The sequence below is a fragment of the Chiloscyllium plagiosum genome, unplaced genomic scaffold (genome assembly GCF_037043375.1).
Source record: "Chiloscyllium plagiosum isolate Xiang-an unplaced genomic scaffold, Cpla_swu_hap1 HiC_scaffold_50, whole genome shotgun sequence".
Classification (NCBI taxonomy): domain Eukaryota; kingdom Metazoa; phylum Chordata; class Chondrichthyes; order Orectolobiformes; family Hemiscylliidae; genus Chiloscyllium; species Chiloscyllium plagiosum.
Genome location: NW_028270188.1, coordinates 19,804,697 through 19,822,559, shown reverse-complemented (window position 1 = coordinate 19,822,559; position 17,863 = coordinate 19,804,697). Strand labels below are relative to the sequence as shown.

The 17,863-nt window shown below is 55.9% G+C and overlaps 1 protein-coding gene across 5 annotated transcripts in view; it reads right to left on the bottom strand.

Moving 5' to 3' along the window:
- Positions 1-755: 755 nt before the first annotated feature.
- LOC148135253 (uncharacterized) overlaps positions 756-17,863 on the bottom strand; it is a 147,697-nt gene continuing 130,589 nt past the window's right edge. For all 5 annotated transcript variants that reach the window (XM_087984987.1, XM_087984991.1, XM_087984988.1 and 2 more), the window contains 3 exons: positions 6,335-6,472; positions 3,154-3,284; positions 756-2,386 (listed from right to left, as the gene is read on the bottom strand). In XM_087984987.1, coding sequence (XP_087841113.1) covers positions 2,384-2,386; positions 3,154-3,284; positions 6,335-6,472 — 272 coding nt within the window. In that variant the 3' untranslated portion in view covers positions 756-2,383. The remainder of the gene's footprint in view (positions 2,387-3,153; positions 3,285-6,334; positions 6,473-17,863) is intronic.

Sequence of the window (17,863 nt, the reverse complement as noted above, 5' to 3'; positions counted from 1 at the left end):
ACCCCCAACACCCCACACTAACCCCCGGTACCCTACACTAACCCACAATACCCCACACTAACCACCAACACCCCACAATAACCCCCAATACCCCACACTAACCCCAACACCCTACACTCACCCCACACTAACCCCCAATACCTCACACTAACCCCCAATACCCCACACTAACCCCCAAAGCCCCACATTAACCCCAATACCCCGCACTAACCCCCAATACCCCACACTAACCCCCAACATCCCACAATAACCCCCAATACCCTTGTAACAGAGAAAGCTGTGGCTCCACAAACTGTCTGGAGAATTACTCGTTGCTTTTCATCTGCCCCAGTCTGGACCCAGCCTCCAAGGACAGGATTGACCGAGCCAACCTTCCTGAAGGACAGCAAGATGGCAGAAATGCTTACCCCTCACCACTCAAAGTCAGCTGCTGCGAGTGAAGTTCTTGAGGAGCACGGCTTTCTCTCGTCGCCACTGAAATAACAGCCCAGAGGCCGGTACCCTGTCACCGAGTCCCCCCCCCCCCCCCCCTTTATTTCCCTTAGACTGACCCTGCTCCCAGAGTGAACAGCACAGCCCCGACATGGCTGTCAGCCGGGGCTCCCTGATTGACCCAGGGTAACAGCCCCAATCAGGCAACTCAGATTCCCAACTGACCCGTTACAATCAACGACACTTACCTTCAAATAGGCAAATCTCATCCCACAAACCAATTGTTTACAGACTGCTTGCTGGTTAGGAACCACTGAGGATAATTTTGAAGATCTTTGAAGATTTTAATTTGACAGCGTTACAGATGCAGAAGCAGAAAGCCTGAGTTGATTGGCTGTTACAGCGACACACTCACAACATAGCGTCTTGCTGAGACCCCCATGTCAGAGACTGGGCGGCAGTTTGGCCCCCTCAGTGAAGGAAGGGGGTTCTGGAAGGTTTACTAAGATTAAACTAAGTTAGGTCGGACGGGATTCAGAGTGAGCTTACCAGTTGGATATGACATCGGCTTAACAGCAGAAGACAGAGGGTGGTGGTGGAGGGTTGTTTTTCAGACTGGAGGCCTGTGATCAGTGGAGTGCCACAAGGATCGGTGCTGGATCCTCTACTTTTTGTCATTTACATAAATGATTTGGATGCGAGCATAAGAGGTACAGTTAGCAAGTTTGCAGGTGACACCAAAATTGGAGGTGTAGTGGACAGCGAAGAGGGTTCCTCAGATTACAACAGGATCTGGACCAGATGGGCCAATGGGCTGAGAAGTGGCAGATGGAGTTTAATTCAGATAAATGTGAGGTGCTGCATTTTGGGAAAGCAAATCTTAGCAGGACTTATACACTTAATGGTAAGGTCCGAGGGAGTGTTGCTGAACAAAGAGACCTTGGAGTGCAGGGTCATAGCTCCTTGAAAGTGGAGTCGCAGGTAGATAGGATAGTGAAGGCGGCGTTTGGTATGCTTTCCTTTATTGGTCAGAGTATTGAGTACAGGAGTTGGGAGGTCATGTTGTGGCTGTACAGGACATTGGTTAGGCCACTGTTGGAATATTGCGTGCAATTCTGGTCTCCTTCCTATCGGAAAGATGTTGTGAAACTTGAAAGGGTTCAGAAAAGATTTACAAGGATGTTGCCAGGATTGGAGGGTCTGAGCTACAGGGAGAGGCTGAACAGGCTGGGGCTGTTTTCCCTGGAGCGTCGGAGGCTGAGGGGTGACCTTATAGAGGTTTATAAAATCATGAGGGGCATGGATAGGATAAATAGGCAAAGTCTTTTCCCTGGGGTGGGGGAGTCCAGAACTAGAGGGGCATAGGTTTAGGGTGAGAGGGGAAAGATATAAAAGAGACCTAAGGGGCAACTTTTTCACCCAGAGGGTGGTACGTGTGTGGAATGAGCTGCCAGAGGAAGTGGTGGAGGCTGGTACAATGACAGCATTTAAAAGGCACCTGGATGGGGACATGAATAGGAAGGGTTTGGAGGGATATGGGCCGGGTGCTGGCAGGTGGGACTAGATTGGGTTGGGATATCTGGGTCAGCATGGGCGGGTTGGACCGAAGGGTCTGTTTCTGTGCTGGACAGCTCTGTGACTCTGTGACTGAATGGCCTCCTTCAGGGCCTGGCTTACACAGTCACACCAAATTCCTGTTATCCCCAAATCTGGGAGAGACAGAGAGAGAGAGAGATAGAGACAGAGAGAGGAGAGGACGATTCACGCGTACTGCCTTATTGTCCTTCTAGAATTCTGTGTCCGTGCTTATCCGTGATTCCTTGTGCTGCGGGATACCCCACAGGTTCAACCAGAAAAGGCCAGTGGGGTCACGGAGATCGAAGGCAGCTTTAAAACATTCAACAGTATCTTCAAACACAGCACGGAGTCCGGGAACCATGGAAACACATTCTCACTGAGAAAGCAAGAGGGAGAAAAAAACCCCAAATCAGTCAGGAATAAAGGGGGGACCTGAATGGGGGGGGGGGCAGTGTAGAGGAACTCTGTATCTAACCCCGTGCTGCCCCTGTCCCTGGGAGTGTTTGATGGGGGACAGTGTAGAGGGAGCTTTACTCTGTGTCTAACCCCGTGCTGCCCCTGTCCCTGGGAGTGTTTGATGGGGGACAGTGTAGAGGGAGCTTTACTCTGTATCTAAACCCGTGCTGTTCCTGTCCCTGGGAGTGTTTGATGGGGGGACAGTGTAGAGGGAGCTTTACTCTGTATCTAACCCCGTGCTGCCCCTGTCCCTGGGAGTGTTTGATGGGGGGACAGTGTAGAGGAAGCTTTACTCTGTATCTAACCCCATGCTGTCCCTGTCCCTGGGAGTGTGTGATGGGGGGACAGTGTAGAGGGAGCTTTACTCTGTATCTGACCCCGTGCTGTCCCTGTCCCTGGGAGTGTGTGATGGGGGGACAGTGTAGAGGGAGCTTTACTCTGTATCTAACCCCGTGCTGTCCCTGTCCCTGGGAGTGTGTGATGGGGGGACAGTGTAGAGGGAGCTTTACTCTGTATCTAACCCCGTGCTGTCCCTGTCCCTGGGAGTGTGTGATGGGGGGACAGTGTAGAGGGAGCTTTACTCTGTATCTGACCCCGTGCTGTCCCTGTCCCTGGGAGTGTTTGATGCGGGGGGGGGGACAGTGCAGAGGGGGAGGTGTTACTCGGGGATTTGGGGATAATACTCACACGAGCCTTGCGTTTGCAGATAAAGCACCACCCACAGAACAGCGCGAAGACCGTGATTCCCAACATGCCGATCAGAATGAGCCCCCAAGTTGGTATTCCACCGTGTCCCTCAGTCTGCCCAGAGCCGCCCACTGTCAGAAAGGAAACAGAATGGTGGGTGAACAGTGAACAACATCCTGAGCACAACAACGTCATCAACCGGGCACTGGGCACAGCTCTAACAACAGGCAGACAGTCTGCAGGCCCTCACTCCAGGTCATCATTCAGCAATTCCTACTTTGGATACAGAACCAGTCTGACTCAAGATCGGGATACAGACGGACTCTAACCTCACTCCTGATGAAAGGGCTTTTGCCTGAAACGTGGATTCTCCTGCTCCTCGGATGCTGCCCGACCTGCTGTGCCTTTCCAGCGCCACCCTCTCGACTCTGACCTCCAGCATCTTGCGGACCCCACTCTCTCCGAGACTCTCACCTCACACCGTTAATGTATTGTCGGAGCTGAGGTGTCATCTTTATCGTAAAACCGTAAGTTACCTCAGCAATGTGACGGTGAGAGCAGTTCAGGGATTTCCATATTCATGAACGGAAACCTGCAACCCCTTCGAAAAGGTGACAGGCGCAACAGCAATGTAGGATTGTTCAATACATCGCGTCAGGGTGTAAGACAGGGGGCTAGTTTACCCTGTGACCCTGCCCCACCAACTGTTGGAGTGTAAGCTGGTGTGGTGGGATTTTTAAATCTGGTTCGGTACATGAACAGAAATTTGGGCCAAATATTGGCAAATGGGATTGGATTAATTTTGGATATCTGGGCAGCATGGACAGGTTGGGCCGAAGGGTCTGTTTCTATGTTGCATGAGTCTATGGTGTCATCCAAACGAAACTCCATCTGCCATTTCTCTGGCAGCTCTCCAGCCTCTCCGTATCCTGCTGTATCCTCTGGTCATTGTCCTCCAGTCTCTGAGGGTCAGCCCTGCCCTCACTCATCACAGCAACCCCACTCCCCTCCACAGTATTGAGAGACATCACACCCACTCACACCCACACCCACTCACACACACACACCCACTCACACTCACACACACACTCACACCCACACACACTCACACACACACCCACACACACTCACACACACACCCACACACACTCACACACACCCACTCACACACACCCACACACACTCACACACACACCCACTCACACACACTCACACACACTCACACACACACCCACACACACACTCACACACACACCCACTCACACACACACTCACACACACTCACACTCACACACACTCACACACACACCCACTCACACTCACACACACCCACACACACTCACACACACCCACACACACTCACACTCACACACACCCACACACACTCACACACACACACACACCCACTCACACTCACACACCCATTCACTCTCACACACACACATACCCACTCACACACCCACACACACTCTCACACACCCACTCACACTCACACACACTCACACCCACTCACACACACACACACACTCACACACACACCCACTCACACACACACACCCACACACACACACACCCACTCACACACACACCCACTCACACTCACACTCACACACACACCCACTCACACTCACACACACACACACACACACTCACACACACACCCACTCACACACACACACACCCACACACACACACCCACACACGCCCACTCACACCCACTCACACTCACACACACACACACACTCACACACACACACTCACTCACTCACACACCCACTCAAACCCACACACTCCCTCAGCACTACTCTCCGACAGTGCCCACTCTCTCAGCACTGACCCTCCGACAGTGCCCACACCCTCAGCACTAACCCTCCGACAGTGCCCACTCCCTCAGCACTGACCCTCCGACAGTGCCCACTCCCTCAGCACTGACCCTCCGACAGTGCGGCGCTCCCTCAGCACTGACCCTCCGACAGTGCCCACTCCCTCAGCACTGAGCCTCCGACAGTGCCCACTCCCTCACCACTGACCCTCCGACAGCTCTCACTCCTCAGCACTGACCCTCCGACAGCGCCCACTCCCTCAGCACTGACCCTCTGACAGTGCCCACTCCCTCAGCACTGGCCCTCCGCCAGTGCGGCACTTCCTCAGCACTGACCCTCCGACAGTGCCCACTCCCTCAACACTGACCCTCCGACAGTGCCCACTCCCTCAGCTTGACCCTCCGACAGTGCCCCCTCCCTCAGCACTGACCCTCCGCCAGTGCGGCACTTCCTCAGCACTGACCCTCCGACAGTGCCCACTCCCTCAGCACTGACCCTCCGACAGTGCCCAATCCCTCAGCACTGACCCTCCAACAGTGCGACACTCCCTCAGCACTGACCCTCTGACAGTGCCCACTCCCTCAGCACTGACCCTCCGACAGTGCGGCACTCCCTCAGCACTGATCTGCCGACAGTGCGGCGCTCCCTCAGCACTGACCCTCCGACAGTGCCCACTCCCTCAGCACTGACCCTCCGACACTGCCCACTCCCTCAGCACTGACCCTCCGACAGTGCCCACTCCGTCAGCACTGACCCTCCGACAGTGCCCACTCCCTCAGCACTGACCCTCCGACAGTGCCCACTCCCTCAGCACTGACCCTCCGTCAGTGCCCACTCCCTCAGCACTGACCCTCCGACAGTGCCCACTCCCTCAGCACTGACCCTCCGACACTGCCCACTCCCTCAGCACTGACCCTCCGACAGTGCCCACTCCCTCAGCACTGACCCTCCGACAGTGCCCACTCCCTCAGCACTGACCCTCCGACAGTGCCCACTCCCTCAGCACTGACCCTCCGTCAGTGCCCACTCCCTCAGCACTGACCCTCCGTCAGTGCCCACTCCCTCAGCACTGACCCTCCGACAGTGCCCACTCCATCAGCACTGACCCTCCGACAGTGCCCACTCCCTCAGCACTGACCCTCCGACAGTGCCCACTCCCTCAGCACTGACCCTCCGTCAGTGCCGACTCCCTCAGCACTGACCCTCCGTCAGTGCCCACTCCCTCAGCACTGACCCTCCGACAGTGCCCACTCCCTCAGCACTGACCCTCCGTCAGTGCCCACTCCCTCAGCACTGACCCTCTGACAGTGCCCACTCCCTCAGCACTGACCCTCCGACTGGAAATGGTGAAATCTTACAATTGACAATGACTCTGGTATTGAGTGATTCCTCTTCATGCCTCTCCGCAATCCTCCCGACACACTGATAGACCCCCGCGTCTGACATTCTGATGTTCCTGATGACGAGGGAACCATTTGGCATTTTCTGAAAACGCCCTGTGGAGGGGGGGACAGAAAATTCGAGATTAAAATATTTATGGTCAGAGCACCATGCACAGTTCCAGTCTCCGTACCCCTCAGTCAGACCCACACTCGGAGCACCGCGCACAGTTTCAGTCTCCGTATCCCTCAGTCAGACCCACACTCGGAGCACCGTACACAGTTCCTGTCTCCGTATCCCTCAGTTAGACCCACACTCGGAGCACCGTGCACAGTTCCAGTCCCCATCCCTCAGTTAGACCCACACTCGGAGCACCGTGCACAGTTCCAGTCCCCATCCCTCAGTTAGACCCACACTCGGAGCACCGTGCACAGTTCCAGTCTCCGTATCCCTCAGTTAGACCCACACTCGGAGCACCGAGCACAGTTCCAGTCTCTCTATCCCTCAGTCAGACCCACACTCGGAGCACCGTGCACAGTTCCAGTCTCCGTATTCCTCAGTTAGACCCACACTCGGAGCACCGTGTACAGTTCCAGTCTCCGTATCCCTCAGTCAGACCCACACTCGGAGCACCGTGCACAGTTCCAGCCTCCGTATCCCTCAGTCAGTCCCACACTCGGAGCACCGTGCACAGTTCCAGTCTCCGTATCCCTCACTCAGACCCACTCTCGGTGCATCGTGCACAGTTCCAGTCTCCGTATCCCTCACTCAGACCCACACTCGGAGCACTGTGCACAGTTCCAGTCTCTGTATCCCACAGTCAGACCCACACTCGGAGCACCGTGCACAGTTCCAGTCTCTGTATCCCTCAGTTAGACCCACACTCGGAGCACCGTGCACACTTACAGTCTCCGTATCCCTCAGTTAGACTCACACTCGGAGCACCGTGCACAGTTCCAGTCTCCATCCCTCAGTTAGATCCACACTCGGAGCACCGTGCACAGTTCCAGTCTCTCTATCCCTCAGTTAGACCCACACTCGGAGCATCATGCACAGTTCCAGTCTCCGTATCCCTCAGTCAGACCCACACTCGGAGCACTGTGCACAGTTCCAGTCTCTGTATCCCACAGTCAGACCCACACTCGGAGCACCGTGCACAGTTCCAGTCTCTGTATCCCTCAGTTAGACCCACACTCGGAGCACCGTGCACAGTTCCAGTCTCCATCCCTCAGTTAGATCCACACTCGGAGCACCGTGCACACTTACAGTCTCCGTATCCCTCAGTTAGACTCACACTCGGAGCACCGTGCACAGTTCCAGTCTCCATCCCTCAGTTAGATCCACACTCGGAGCACCGTGCACAGTTCCAGTCTCTCTATCCCTCAGTTAGACCCACACTCGGAGCATCATGCACAGTTCCAGTCTCAGTATCCCTCAGTTAGACCCACACTCGGAGCACCGTGCACAGTTTCAGTCTCCGTATCCCTCAGTCAGACCCACACTCGGAGCACCGAGCACAGTTCCAGTCTCCGTATCCCTCAGTTAGACCCACACTCGGAGCACCGTGCACAGTTCCAGTCTCCATCCCTCAGTTAGATCCACACTCGGAGCACCGTGCACAGTTCCAGTCTCTCTATCCCTCAGTTAGACCCACACTCGGAGCACTGTGCACAGTTCCAGTCTCTCTATCCCTCAGTTAGACCCACACTCGGAGCATCATGCACAGTTCCAGTCTCAATATCCCTCAGTTAGACCCACACTCGGAGCACCGTGCACAGTTTCAGTCTCCGTATCCCTCAGTCAGATCCACACTCGGAGCACCGAGCACAGTTCCAGTCTCCGTATCCCTCAGTTAGACCCACACTCGGAGCACCGTGCACAGTTCCAGTCTCCATCGCTCAGTTAGATCCACACTCGGAGCACCGAGCACAGTTCCAGTCTCCGTATCCCTCAGTTAGACCCACACTCGGAGCACCGTGCACAGTTCCAGTCTCCATCCCTCAGTTAGATCCACACTCGGAGCACCGTGCACAGTTCCAGTCTCTCTATCCCTCAGTTAGACCCACACTCGGAGCACTGTGCACAGTTCCAGTCTCTCTATCCCTCAGTTAGACCCACACTCGGAGCATCATGCACAGTTCCAGTCTCAATATCCCTCAGTTAGACCCACACTCGGAGCACCGTGCACAGTTTCAGTCTCCGTATCCCTCAGTCAGATCCACACTCGGAGCACCGAGCACAGTTCCAGTCTCTGTATCCCTCAGTCAGACCCACACTCGGAGCACTGTGCACAGTTCCAGTCTCCTATCCCTCAGTTAGACCCACACTCGGAGCACCGTGCACAGTTCCAGTCTCCGTATCCCTCAGTTAGACCCACACTCGGAGCACCGTGCACAGTTCCAGTCTCCGTATCCCTCATTTAGACCCACACTCGGAGCACCGTGCACAGTTCCAGTCTCCGTATCCCTCAGTTAGACCCACACTCGGAGCACCGTGCACAGTTCCAGTCTCCGTATCCCTCAGTTAGACCCACACTCAGAGCACTGTGCACAGTTCCAGTCTCCGTATCCCTCAGTCAGACCCACACTCGGAGCACCGTGCACAGTTCCAGTCTCCGTATCGCTCAGTCAGACCCACACTCGGAGCACCGTGCGCAGTTCCAGTTTCCCATCCCTCAGTTAGACCCACACTCGGAGCACCGTGCACAGTTACAGTCTCCGTATCCCTCAGTCAGACCCACTCTCGGTGCATCGTGCACAGTTCCAGTCTCCGTATCCCTCAGTTAGACCCACACTCAGAGCACTGTGCACAGTTCCAGTCTCCGTATACCTCAGTCAGTCCCACACTCGGAGCACCGTGCACAGTTCCAGTCTCCGTATCCCTCAGTCAGACCCACTCTCGGTGCATCGTGCACAGTTCCAGTCTCCGTATCCCTCAGTTAGACCCACACTCAGAGCACTGTGCACAGTTCCAGTCTCCGTATACCTCAGTTAGACCCACACTCGGAGCACTGTGCACGGTTCCTTTCTCCGTATCCCTCAGTCAGACACACACTCGGAGCACCGTGCACAGTTCCAGTCTCCGTATCCCTCAGTTAGACCCACACTCAGAGCACTGTGCACAGTTCCAGTCTCCGTATCCCTCAGTCAGACCCACACTCGGAGCACCGTGCACAGTTCCAGTCTCTGTATCCCTCAGTCAGACCCATACTCGGAGCACCGTGCACAGTTCCAGTCTCCGTATCCCACAGTTAGACCCACACTCGGAGCAGCGTGCACACTTACAGTCTCCGTATCCCTCAGTTAGACCCACACTCGGAGCACCGTGCACAGTTCCAGTCTCCGTATCCCTCAGTTAGACCCACACTCGGAGCACCGTGCACAGTTCCAGTCTCCGTATCCCTCAGTTAGACCCACACTCGGAGCACCGTGCACAGTTCCAGTCTCTCTATCCCTCAGTTAGACCCACACTCGGAGCACCGTGCACAGTTCCAGTCTCCGTATCCCTCAGTTAGACCCACACTCGGAGCACCGTGCACAGTTCCAGTCTCCGTATCCCTCAGTCAGACCCACACTCGGAGCACCGTGCACAGTTCCAGTCTCCGTATCCCTCAGTTAGACCCACACTCGGAGCACCGTGCACAGTTCCAGTCTCCGTATCCCTCAGTTAGACCCACACTCGGAGCACTATGCACAGTTCCAGTCTCTGTATCCCTCAGCTAGACACACACTCGGAGCACCGTGCACAGTTCCAGTCTCTGTATCCCTCAGTTAGACCCACACTCGGAGCACCGTGCACAGTTCCAGCCTCCGTATCCCTCAGTTAGACCCACACTCGGAGCACCGTGCACAGTTCCAGTCTCCGTATCCCTCAGTCAGACCCACACTCGGAGCACCGTGCACAGTTCCAGTCTCCGTATCCCTCAGTTAGACCCACACTCGGAGCACCGTGCACAGTTCCAGTCTCCGTATCCCTCAGTTAGACCCACACTCGGAGCACTATGCACAGTTCCAGTCTCTGTATCCCTCAGCTAGACACACACTCGGAGCACCGTGCACAGTTCCAGTCTCTGTATCCCTCAGTTAGACCCACACTCGGAGCACCGTGCACAGTTCCAGTCTCCGTATCGCTCAGTCAGACCCACACTCGGAGCACCGTGCGCAGTTCCAGTTTCCCATCCCTCAGTTAGACCCACACTCGGAGCACCGTGCACAGTTACAGTCTCCGTATCCCTCAGTTAGACCCACACTCGGAGCACCGTGCACAGTTACAGTCTCCGTATCCCTCAGTTAGACCCACACTCGGAGCACCGTGCACAGTTACAGTCTCCGTATCCCTCAGTTAGACCCACACTTGGAGCACCGTGCACAGTTCCAGTCTCCGTATCCCTCAGTTAGACCCACACTCGGAGCATCATGCACAGTTCCAGTCTCAATATCCCTCAGTTAGACCCACACTCGGAGCAGCGTGCACACTTACAGTCTCCGTATCCCTCAGTTAGACCCACACTCGGAGCACCGTGCACAGTTCCAGTCTCCGTATCCCTCAGTTAGACCCACACTCAGAGCACTGTGCACAGTTCCAGTCTCCGTATCCCTCAGTCAGACCCACACTCGGAGCACCGTGCACAGTTACAGTCTCCGTATCCCTCAGTCAGACCCACTCTCGGTGCATCGTGCACAGTTCCAGTCTCCGTATCCCTCAGTTAGACCCACACTCAGAGCACTGTGCACAGTTCCAGTCTCCGTATACCTCAGTCAGTCCCACACTCGGAGCACCGTGCACAGTTCCAGTCTCCGTATCCCTCAGTCAGACCCACTCTCGGTGCATCGTGCACAGTTCCAGTCTCCGTATCCCTCAGTTAGACCCACACTCAGAGCACTGTGCACAGTTCCAGTCTCCGTATACCTCAGTTAGACCCACACTCGGAGCACTGTGCACGGTTCCTTTCTCCGTATCCCTCAGTCAGACACACACTCGGAGCACCGTGCACAGTTCCAGTCTCCGTATCCCTCAGTTAGACCCACACTCAGAGCACTGTGCACAGTTCCAGTCTCCGTATCCCTCAGTCAGACCCACACTCGGAGCACCGTGCACAGTTCCAGTCTCTGTATCCCTCAGTCAGACCCATACTCGGAGCACCGTGCACAGTTCCAGTCTCCGTATCCCACAGTTAGACCCACACTCGGAGCAGCGTGCACACTTACAGTCTCCGTATCCCTCAGTTAGACCCACACTCGGAGCACCGTGCACAGTTCCAGTCTCCGTATCCCTCAGTTAGACCCACACTCGGAGCACCGTGCACAGTTCCAGTCTCCGTATCCCTCAGTTAGACCCACACTCGGAGCACCGTGCACAGTTCCAGTCTCTCTATCCCTCAGTTAGACCCACACTCGGAGCACCGTGCACAGTTCCAGTCTCCGTATCCCTCAGTTAGACCCACACTCGGAGCACCGTGCACAGTTCCAGTCTCCGTATCCCTCAGTCAGACCCACACTCGGAGCACCGTGCACAGTTCCAGTCTCCGTATCCCTCAGTTAGACCCACACTCGGAGCACCGTGCACAGTTCCAGTCTCCGTATCCCTCAGTTAGACCCACACTCGGAGCACTATGCACAGTTCCAGTCTCTGTATCCCTCAGCTAGACACACACTCGGAGCACCGTGCACAGTTCCAGTCTCTGTATCCCTCAGTTAGACCCACACTCGGAGCACCGTGCACAGTTCCAGCCTCCGTATCCCTCAGTTAGACCCACACTCGGAGCACCGTGCACAGTTCCAGTCTCCGTATCCCTCAGTCAGACCCACACTCGGAGCACCGTGCACAGTTCCAGTCTCCGTATCCCTCAGTTAGACCCACACTCGGAGCACCGTGCACAGTTCCAGTCTCCGTATCCCTCAGTTAGACCCACACTCGGAGCACTATGCACAGTTCCAGTCTCTGTATCCCTCAGCTAGACACACACTCGGAGCACCGTGCACAGTTCCAGTCTCTGTATCCCTCAGTTAGACCCACACTCGGAGCACCGTGCACAGTTCCAGCCTCCGTATCCCTCAGTCAGTCCCACACGCGGAGCACCGTGCACAGTTCCAGTCTCCCTATCCCTCAGTCAGACCCACTCTCGGTGCATCGTGCACAGTTCCAGTCTCCGTATCCCTCAGTTAGACCCACACTCAGAGCACTGTGCACAGTTCCAGTCTCCGTATACCTCAGTTAGACCCACACTCGGAGCACCGTGCACGGTTCCTTTCTCCGTATCCCTCAGTCAGACCCACACTCGGAGCACCGTGCACAGTTCCAGTCTCCGTATCCCTCAGTCAGACCCACACTCGGAGCACTGTGCAAAGTTCCAGTCTCTGTATCCCTCAGTCAGACCCACACTCGGAGCACCGTGCACAGTTCCAGTCTCCGTATCCCACAGTTAGACCCACACTCGGAGCACCGTGCACAGTTCCAGTCTCCGTATCCCACAGTTAGACCCACACTCGGAGCACCGTGCACACTTACAGTCTCCGTATCCCTCAGTTAGACCCACACTCGGAGCACCGTGCACAGTTCCAGTCTCCGTATCCCACAGTTAGACCCACACTCGGAGCACCGTGCACACTTACAGTCTCCGTATCCCTCAGTTAGACCCACACTCGGAGCACCGTGCACAGTTCCAGTCTCCGTATCCCTCAGTCAGACCTACACTCGGAGCACCGTGCACAGTTCCAGTCTCCGTATCCCTCCGTTAGACCCACACTCGGAGCACCGTGCACAGTTTCAGTCTCCGTATCCCTCAGTTAGACCCACACTCGGAGCACTATGCACAGTTCCAGTCTCTGTATCCCTCAGTTAGACCCACACTCGGAGCACCGTGCACAGTTCCAGCCTCCGTATCCCTCAGTCAGTCCCACACTCGGAGCACCGTGCACAGTTCCAGTCTCCCTATCCCTCAGTCAGACCCACTCTCGGTGCATCGTGCACAGTTCCAGTCTCCGTATCCCTCAGTTAGACCCACACTCAGAGCACTGTGCACAGTTCCAGTCTCCGTATACCTCAGTTAGACCCACACTCGGAGCACCGTGCACGGTTCCTTTCTCCGTATCCCTCAGTCAGACCCACACTCGGAGCACCGTGCACAGTTCCAGTCTCTGTATCCCTCAGTCAGACCCACACTCGGAGCACCGTGCACAGTTCCAGTCTCCGTATCCCACAGTTAGACCCACACTCGGAGCACCGTGCACAGTTCCAGTCTCCGTATCCCTCAGTCAGACCCACACTCGGAGCACCGTGCACACTTACAGTCTCCGTATCCCTCAGTCAGACCCACACTCGGAGCACCGTGCACAGTTCCAGTCTCCGTATCCCTCAGTTAGACCCACACTCGGAGCATCATGCACAGTTCCAGTCTCAGTATCCCTCAGTTAGACCCACACTCGGAGCACCGTGCACAGTTTCAGTCTCCGTATCCCTCAGTCAGACCCACACTCGGAGCACCGTGCACAGTTCCAGTCTCCGTATCCCTCAGTTAGACCCACACTCGGAGCACCGTGCACAGTTCCAGTCTCCATCCCTCAGTTAGATCCACACTCGGAGCACCGTGCACAGTTTCAGTCTCCATCCCTCAGTTAGATCCACACTCGGAGCACCGTGCACAGTTCCAGTCTCTCTATCCCTCAGTTAGACCCACACTCGGAGCACTGTGCACAGTTCCAGTCTCCGTATACCTCAGTTAGACCCACACTCGGAGCACCGTGCACAGTTCCAGTCTCCGTATCCCTCAGTTAGACCCACACTCGGAGCACCGTGCACAGTTCCAGTCTCCGTATCCCTCAGTCAGACCCACACTCGGAGCACCGTGCACAGTTCCAGTCTCCGTATCCCACAGTTAGACCCACACTCGGAGCACCGTGCACAGTTCCAGTCTCTGTATCCCTCAGTCAGACCCACACTCGGAGCACCGTGCACACTTACAGTCTCCGTATCCCTCAGTCAGACCCACACTCGGAGCACCGTGCACAGTTCCAGTCTCCGTATCCCTCAGTTAGACCCACACTCGGAGCATCATGCACAGTTCCAATATCAGTATCCCTCAGTTAGACCCACACTCGGAGCACCGTGCACAGTTTCAGTCTCCGTATCCCTCAGTCAGACCCACACTCGGAGCACCGTGCACAGTTCCAGTCTCCGTATCCCTCAGTTAGACCCACACTCGGAGCACCGTGCACAGTTCCAGTCTCCATCCCTCAGTTAGATCCACACTCGGAGCACCGTGCACAGTTTCAGTCTCCATCCCTCAGTTAGATCCACACTCGGAGCACCGTGCACAGTTCCAGTCTCTCTATCCCTCAGTTAGACCCACACTCGGAGCACTGTGCACAGTTCCAGTCTCCTATCCCTCAGTTAGACCCACACTCGGAGCACCGTGCACAGTTCCAGTCTCCGTATCCCTCAGTTAGACCCACACTCGGAGCACCGTGCACAGTTCCAGTCTCCGTATCCCTCAGTTAGACCCACACTCGGAGCACCGTGCACAGTTCCAGTCTCCGTATCCCTCAGTTAGACCCACACTCGGAGCACCGTGCACAGTTCCAGTCTCCGTATCGCTCAGTCAGACCCACAATCGGAGCACCGTGCACAGCTACAGTCTCCGTATCCCTCAGTTAGACCCACACTTGGAGCACCGTGCACAGTTCCAGTCTCCGTATCCCTCAGTTAGACCCACACTCGGAGCACCGTGCACAGTTCCAGTCTCCGTATCCCTCAGTTAGACCCACACTCGGAGCACCGTGCACAGTTCCAGTCTCCGTATCGCTCAGTCAGACCCACAATCGGAGCACCGTGCACAGTTACAGTCTCCGTATCCCTCAGTTAGACCCACACTTGGAGCACCGTGCACAGTTCCAGTCTCCGTATCCCTCAGTTAGACCCACACTCAGAGCACTGTGCACAGTTCCAGTCTCCGTATCCCTCAGTCAGACCCACACTCGGAGCACCGTGCACAGTTCCAGTCTCCGTATCCCTCAGTTAGACCCACACTCGGAGCACCGTGCACAGTTCCAGCCTCCGTATCCCTCAGTCAGTCCCACACTCGGAGCACTGTGCACACTTACAGTCTCCGTATCCCTCAGTTAGAACCACACTCGGAGCACCGTGCACAGTTCCAGTCTCCGTATCCCTCAGTCAGACCCACTCTCGGTGCATCGTGCACAGTTCCAGTCTCCGTATCCCTCAGTTAGACCCACACTCAGAGCACTGTGCACAGTTCCAGTCTCCGTATACCTCAGTTAGACCCACACTCGGAGTACCGTGCACGGTTCCTTTCTCCGTATCCCTCAGTCAGACCCACACTCGGAGCACCGTGCACAGTTCCAGTCTCTTTATCCCTCAGTCAGACCCATACTCGGAGCACCGTGCACAGTTCCAGTCTCCGTATCCCACAGTTAGACCCACACTCGGAGCAGCGTGCACAGTTCCAGTCTCCGTATCCCTCCGTTAGACCCACACTCGGAGCACCGTGCACAGTTCCAGTCTCCGTATCCCTCAGTTAGACCCACACTCGGAGCACCGTGCACAGTTCCAGTCTCCGTATCCCTCAGTTAGACCCACACTCAGAGCACTGTGCACAGATCCAGTCTCCGTATCCCTCAGTTAGACCCACACTCGGAGCACCGTGAACGGTTCCTTTCTCCGTATCCCTCAGTCAGACCCACACTCGGAGCACTGTGCACAGTTCCAGTCTCAGTATCCCTCAGTCAGACCCACAGTCGGAGCACCGTGCACAGTTCCAGTCTCTGTATCCCTCAGTTAGACCCACACTCGGAGCACCATGCACAGTTCCAGTCTCTGTATCCCTCAGTTAGACCCACACTCGGAGCACCGTGCACAGTTCCAGTCTCTGTATCCCTCAGTTAGACCCACACTCGGAGCACCGTGCACACTTACAGTCTCCGTATCCCTCAGTTAGACCCACACTCGGAGCACCGAGCACAGTTCCAGTCTCTCTATCCCTCAGTTAGACCCACACTCGGAGCACCGTGCACAGTTCCAGTCTCCGTATCCCTCAGTCAGTCCCACACTCGGAGCACCGTGCACACTTACAGTCTCAGTATCCCTCAGTTAGACCCACACTCGGAGCACCATGTACAGTTTCAGTCTCCGTATCCCTCAGTCAGACCCACACTCGGAGCACCGTGCACAGTTCCAGTCTCCGTATCCCTCAGTTAGACCCACACTCGGAGCACCGTGCACAGTTCCAGTCTCCGTATCCCTCATTTAGACCCACACTCGGAGCACTGTGCACAGTTCCAGTCTCTGTATCCCTCAGCTAGATACACACTCGGAGCACCGTGCACAGTTCCAGTCTCCATATCGCTCAGTCAGACCCACACTCGGAGCACCGTGCACAGTTCCAGTCTCCGTATCCCTCAGTTAGACCCACACTCGGAGCACCATGTACAGTTTCAGACTCCGTATCCCTCAGTCAGACCCACACTCGGAGCACCGTGCACAGTTCCAGTCTCCGTATCCCTCAGTTAGACCCACACATGGAGCACCGTGCACAGTTTCAGTCTCCGCATCCCTCAGTTAGACCCACACTCGGAGCACTGTGCACACTTACAGTCTCAGTATCCCTCAGTTAGACACACACTCGGAGCACCGTGCACAGTTCCAGTACCGTATCCCTCAGTCAGACCCACACTCGGAGCACCGTGCACAGTTCCAGTCTCCGTATCCCTCATTTATACCCTCATTCGGAGCACCGTGCACAGTTTCAGTCTCCGTATCCCTCAGTTAGAGCCACACTCGGAGCACTGTGCACAGTTCCTGTCTCCGTATCCGTCAGTTAGACCCACACTCGGAGCACCGTGGACAGTTCCAGTCTCCGTACCCCTCAGTCAGACTCACACTCGGAGCACCGTGCACAGTTCCAGTCTCCGTATCCCTCAGTTAGACACACACTCGGAGCACCGTGCACAGTTCCAGCCTCCGTATCCCTCAGTCAGTCCCACACTCGGAGCACCGTGCACAGTTCCAGCCTCCGTATCCCTCAGTCAGACCCACACTCGGAGCACCGTGCACACTTCCAGCCTCCGTATCCCTCAGTCAGACACACTCTCGGTGCATCGTGCACAGTTCCAGTCTCCGTATCCCTCAGTTAGACCCACACTCAGAGCACTGTGCACAGTTCCAGTCTCCGTACCCCTCAGTTAGACCCACACTCGGAGCACCGTGTACAGTTCAGGTCTCCGTATCCCTCAGTTAGACCCACACTCGGAGCACCGTGCACAGTTCCAGTCTCCGTATCCCTCAGTTAGACCCACACTCGGAGCACCGTGCACAGTTCCAGTCTCCGTATCCCTCAGTTAGACCCACACTCGGAGCACCGTGCACCGTTCCAGTCTCCGTATCGCTCAGTCAGACCCACAATCGGAGCACCGTGCACAGTTACAGTCTCCGTATCCCTCAGTTAGACCCACACTTGGAGCACCGTGCACAGTTCCAGTCTCCGTATCCCTCAG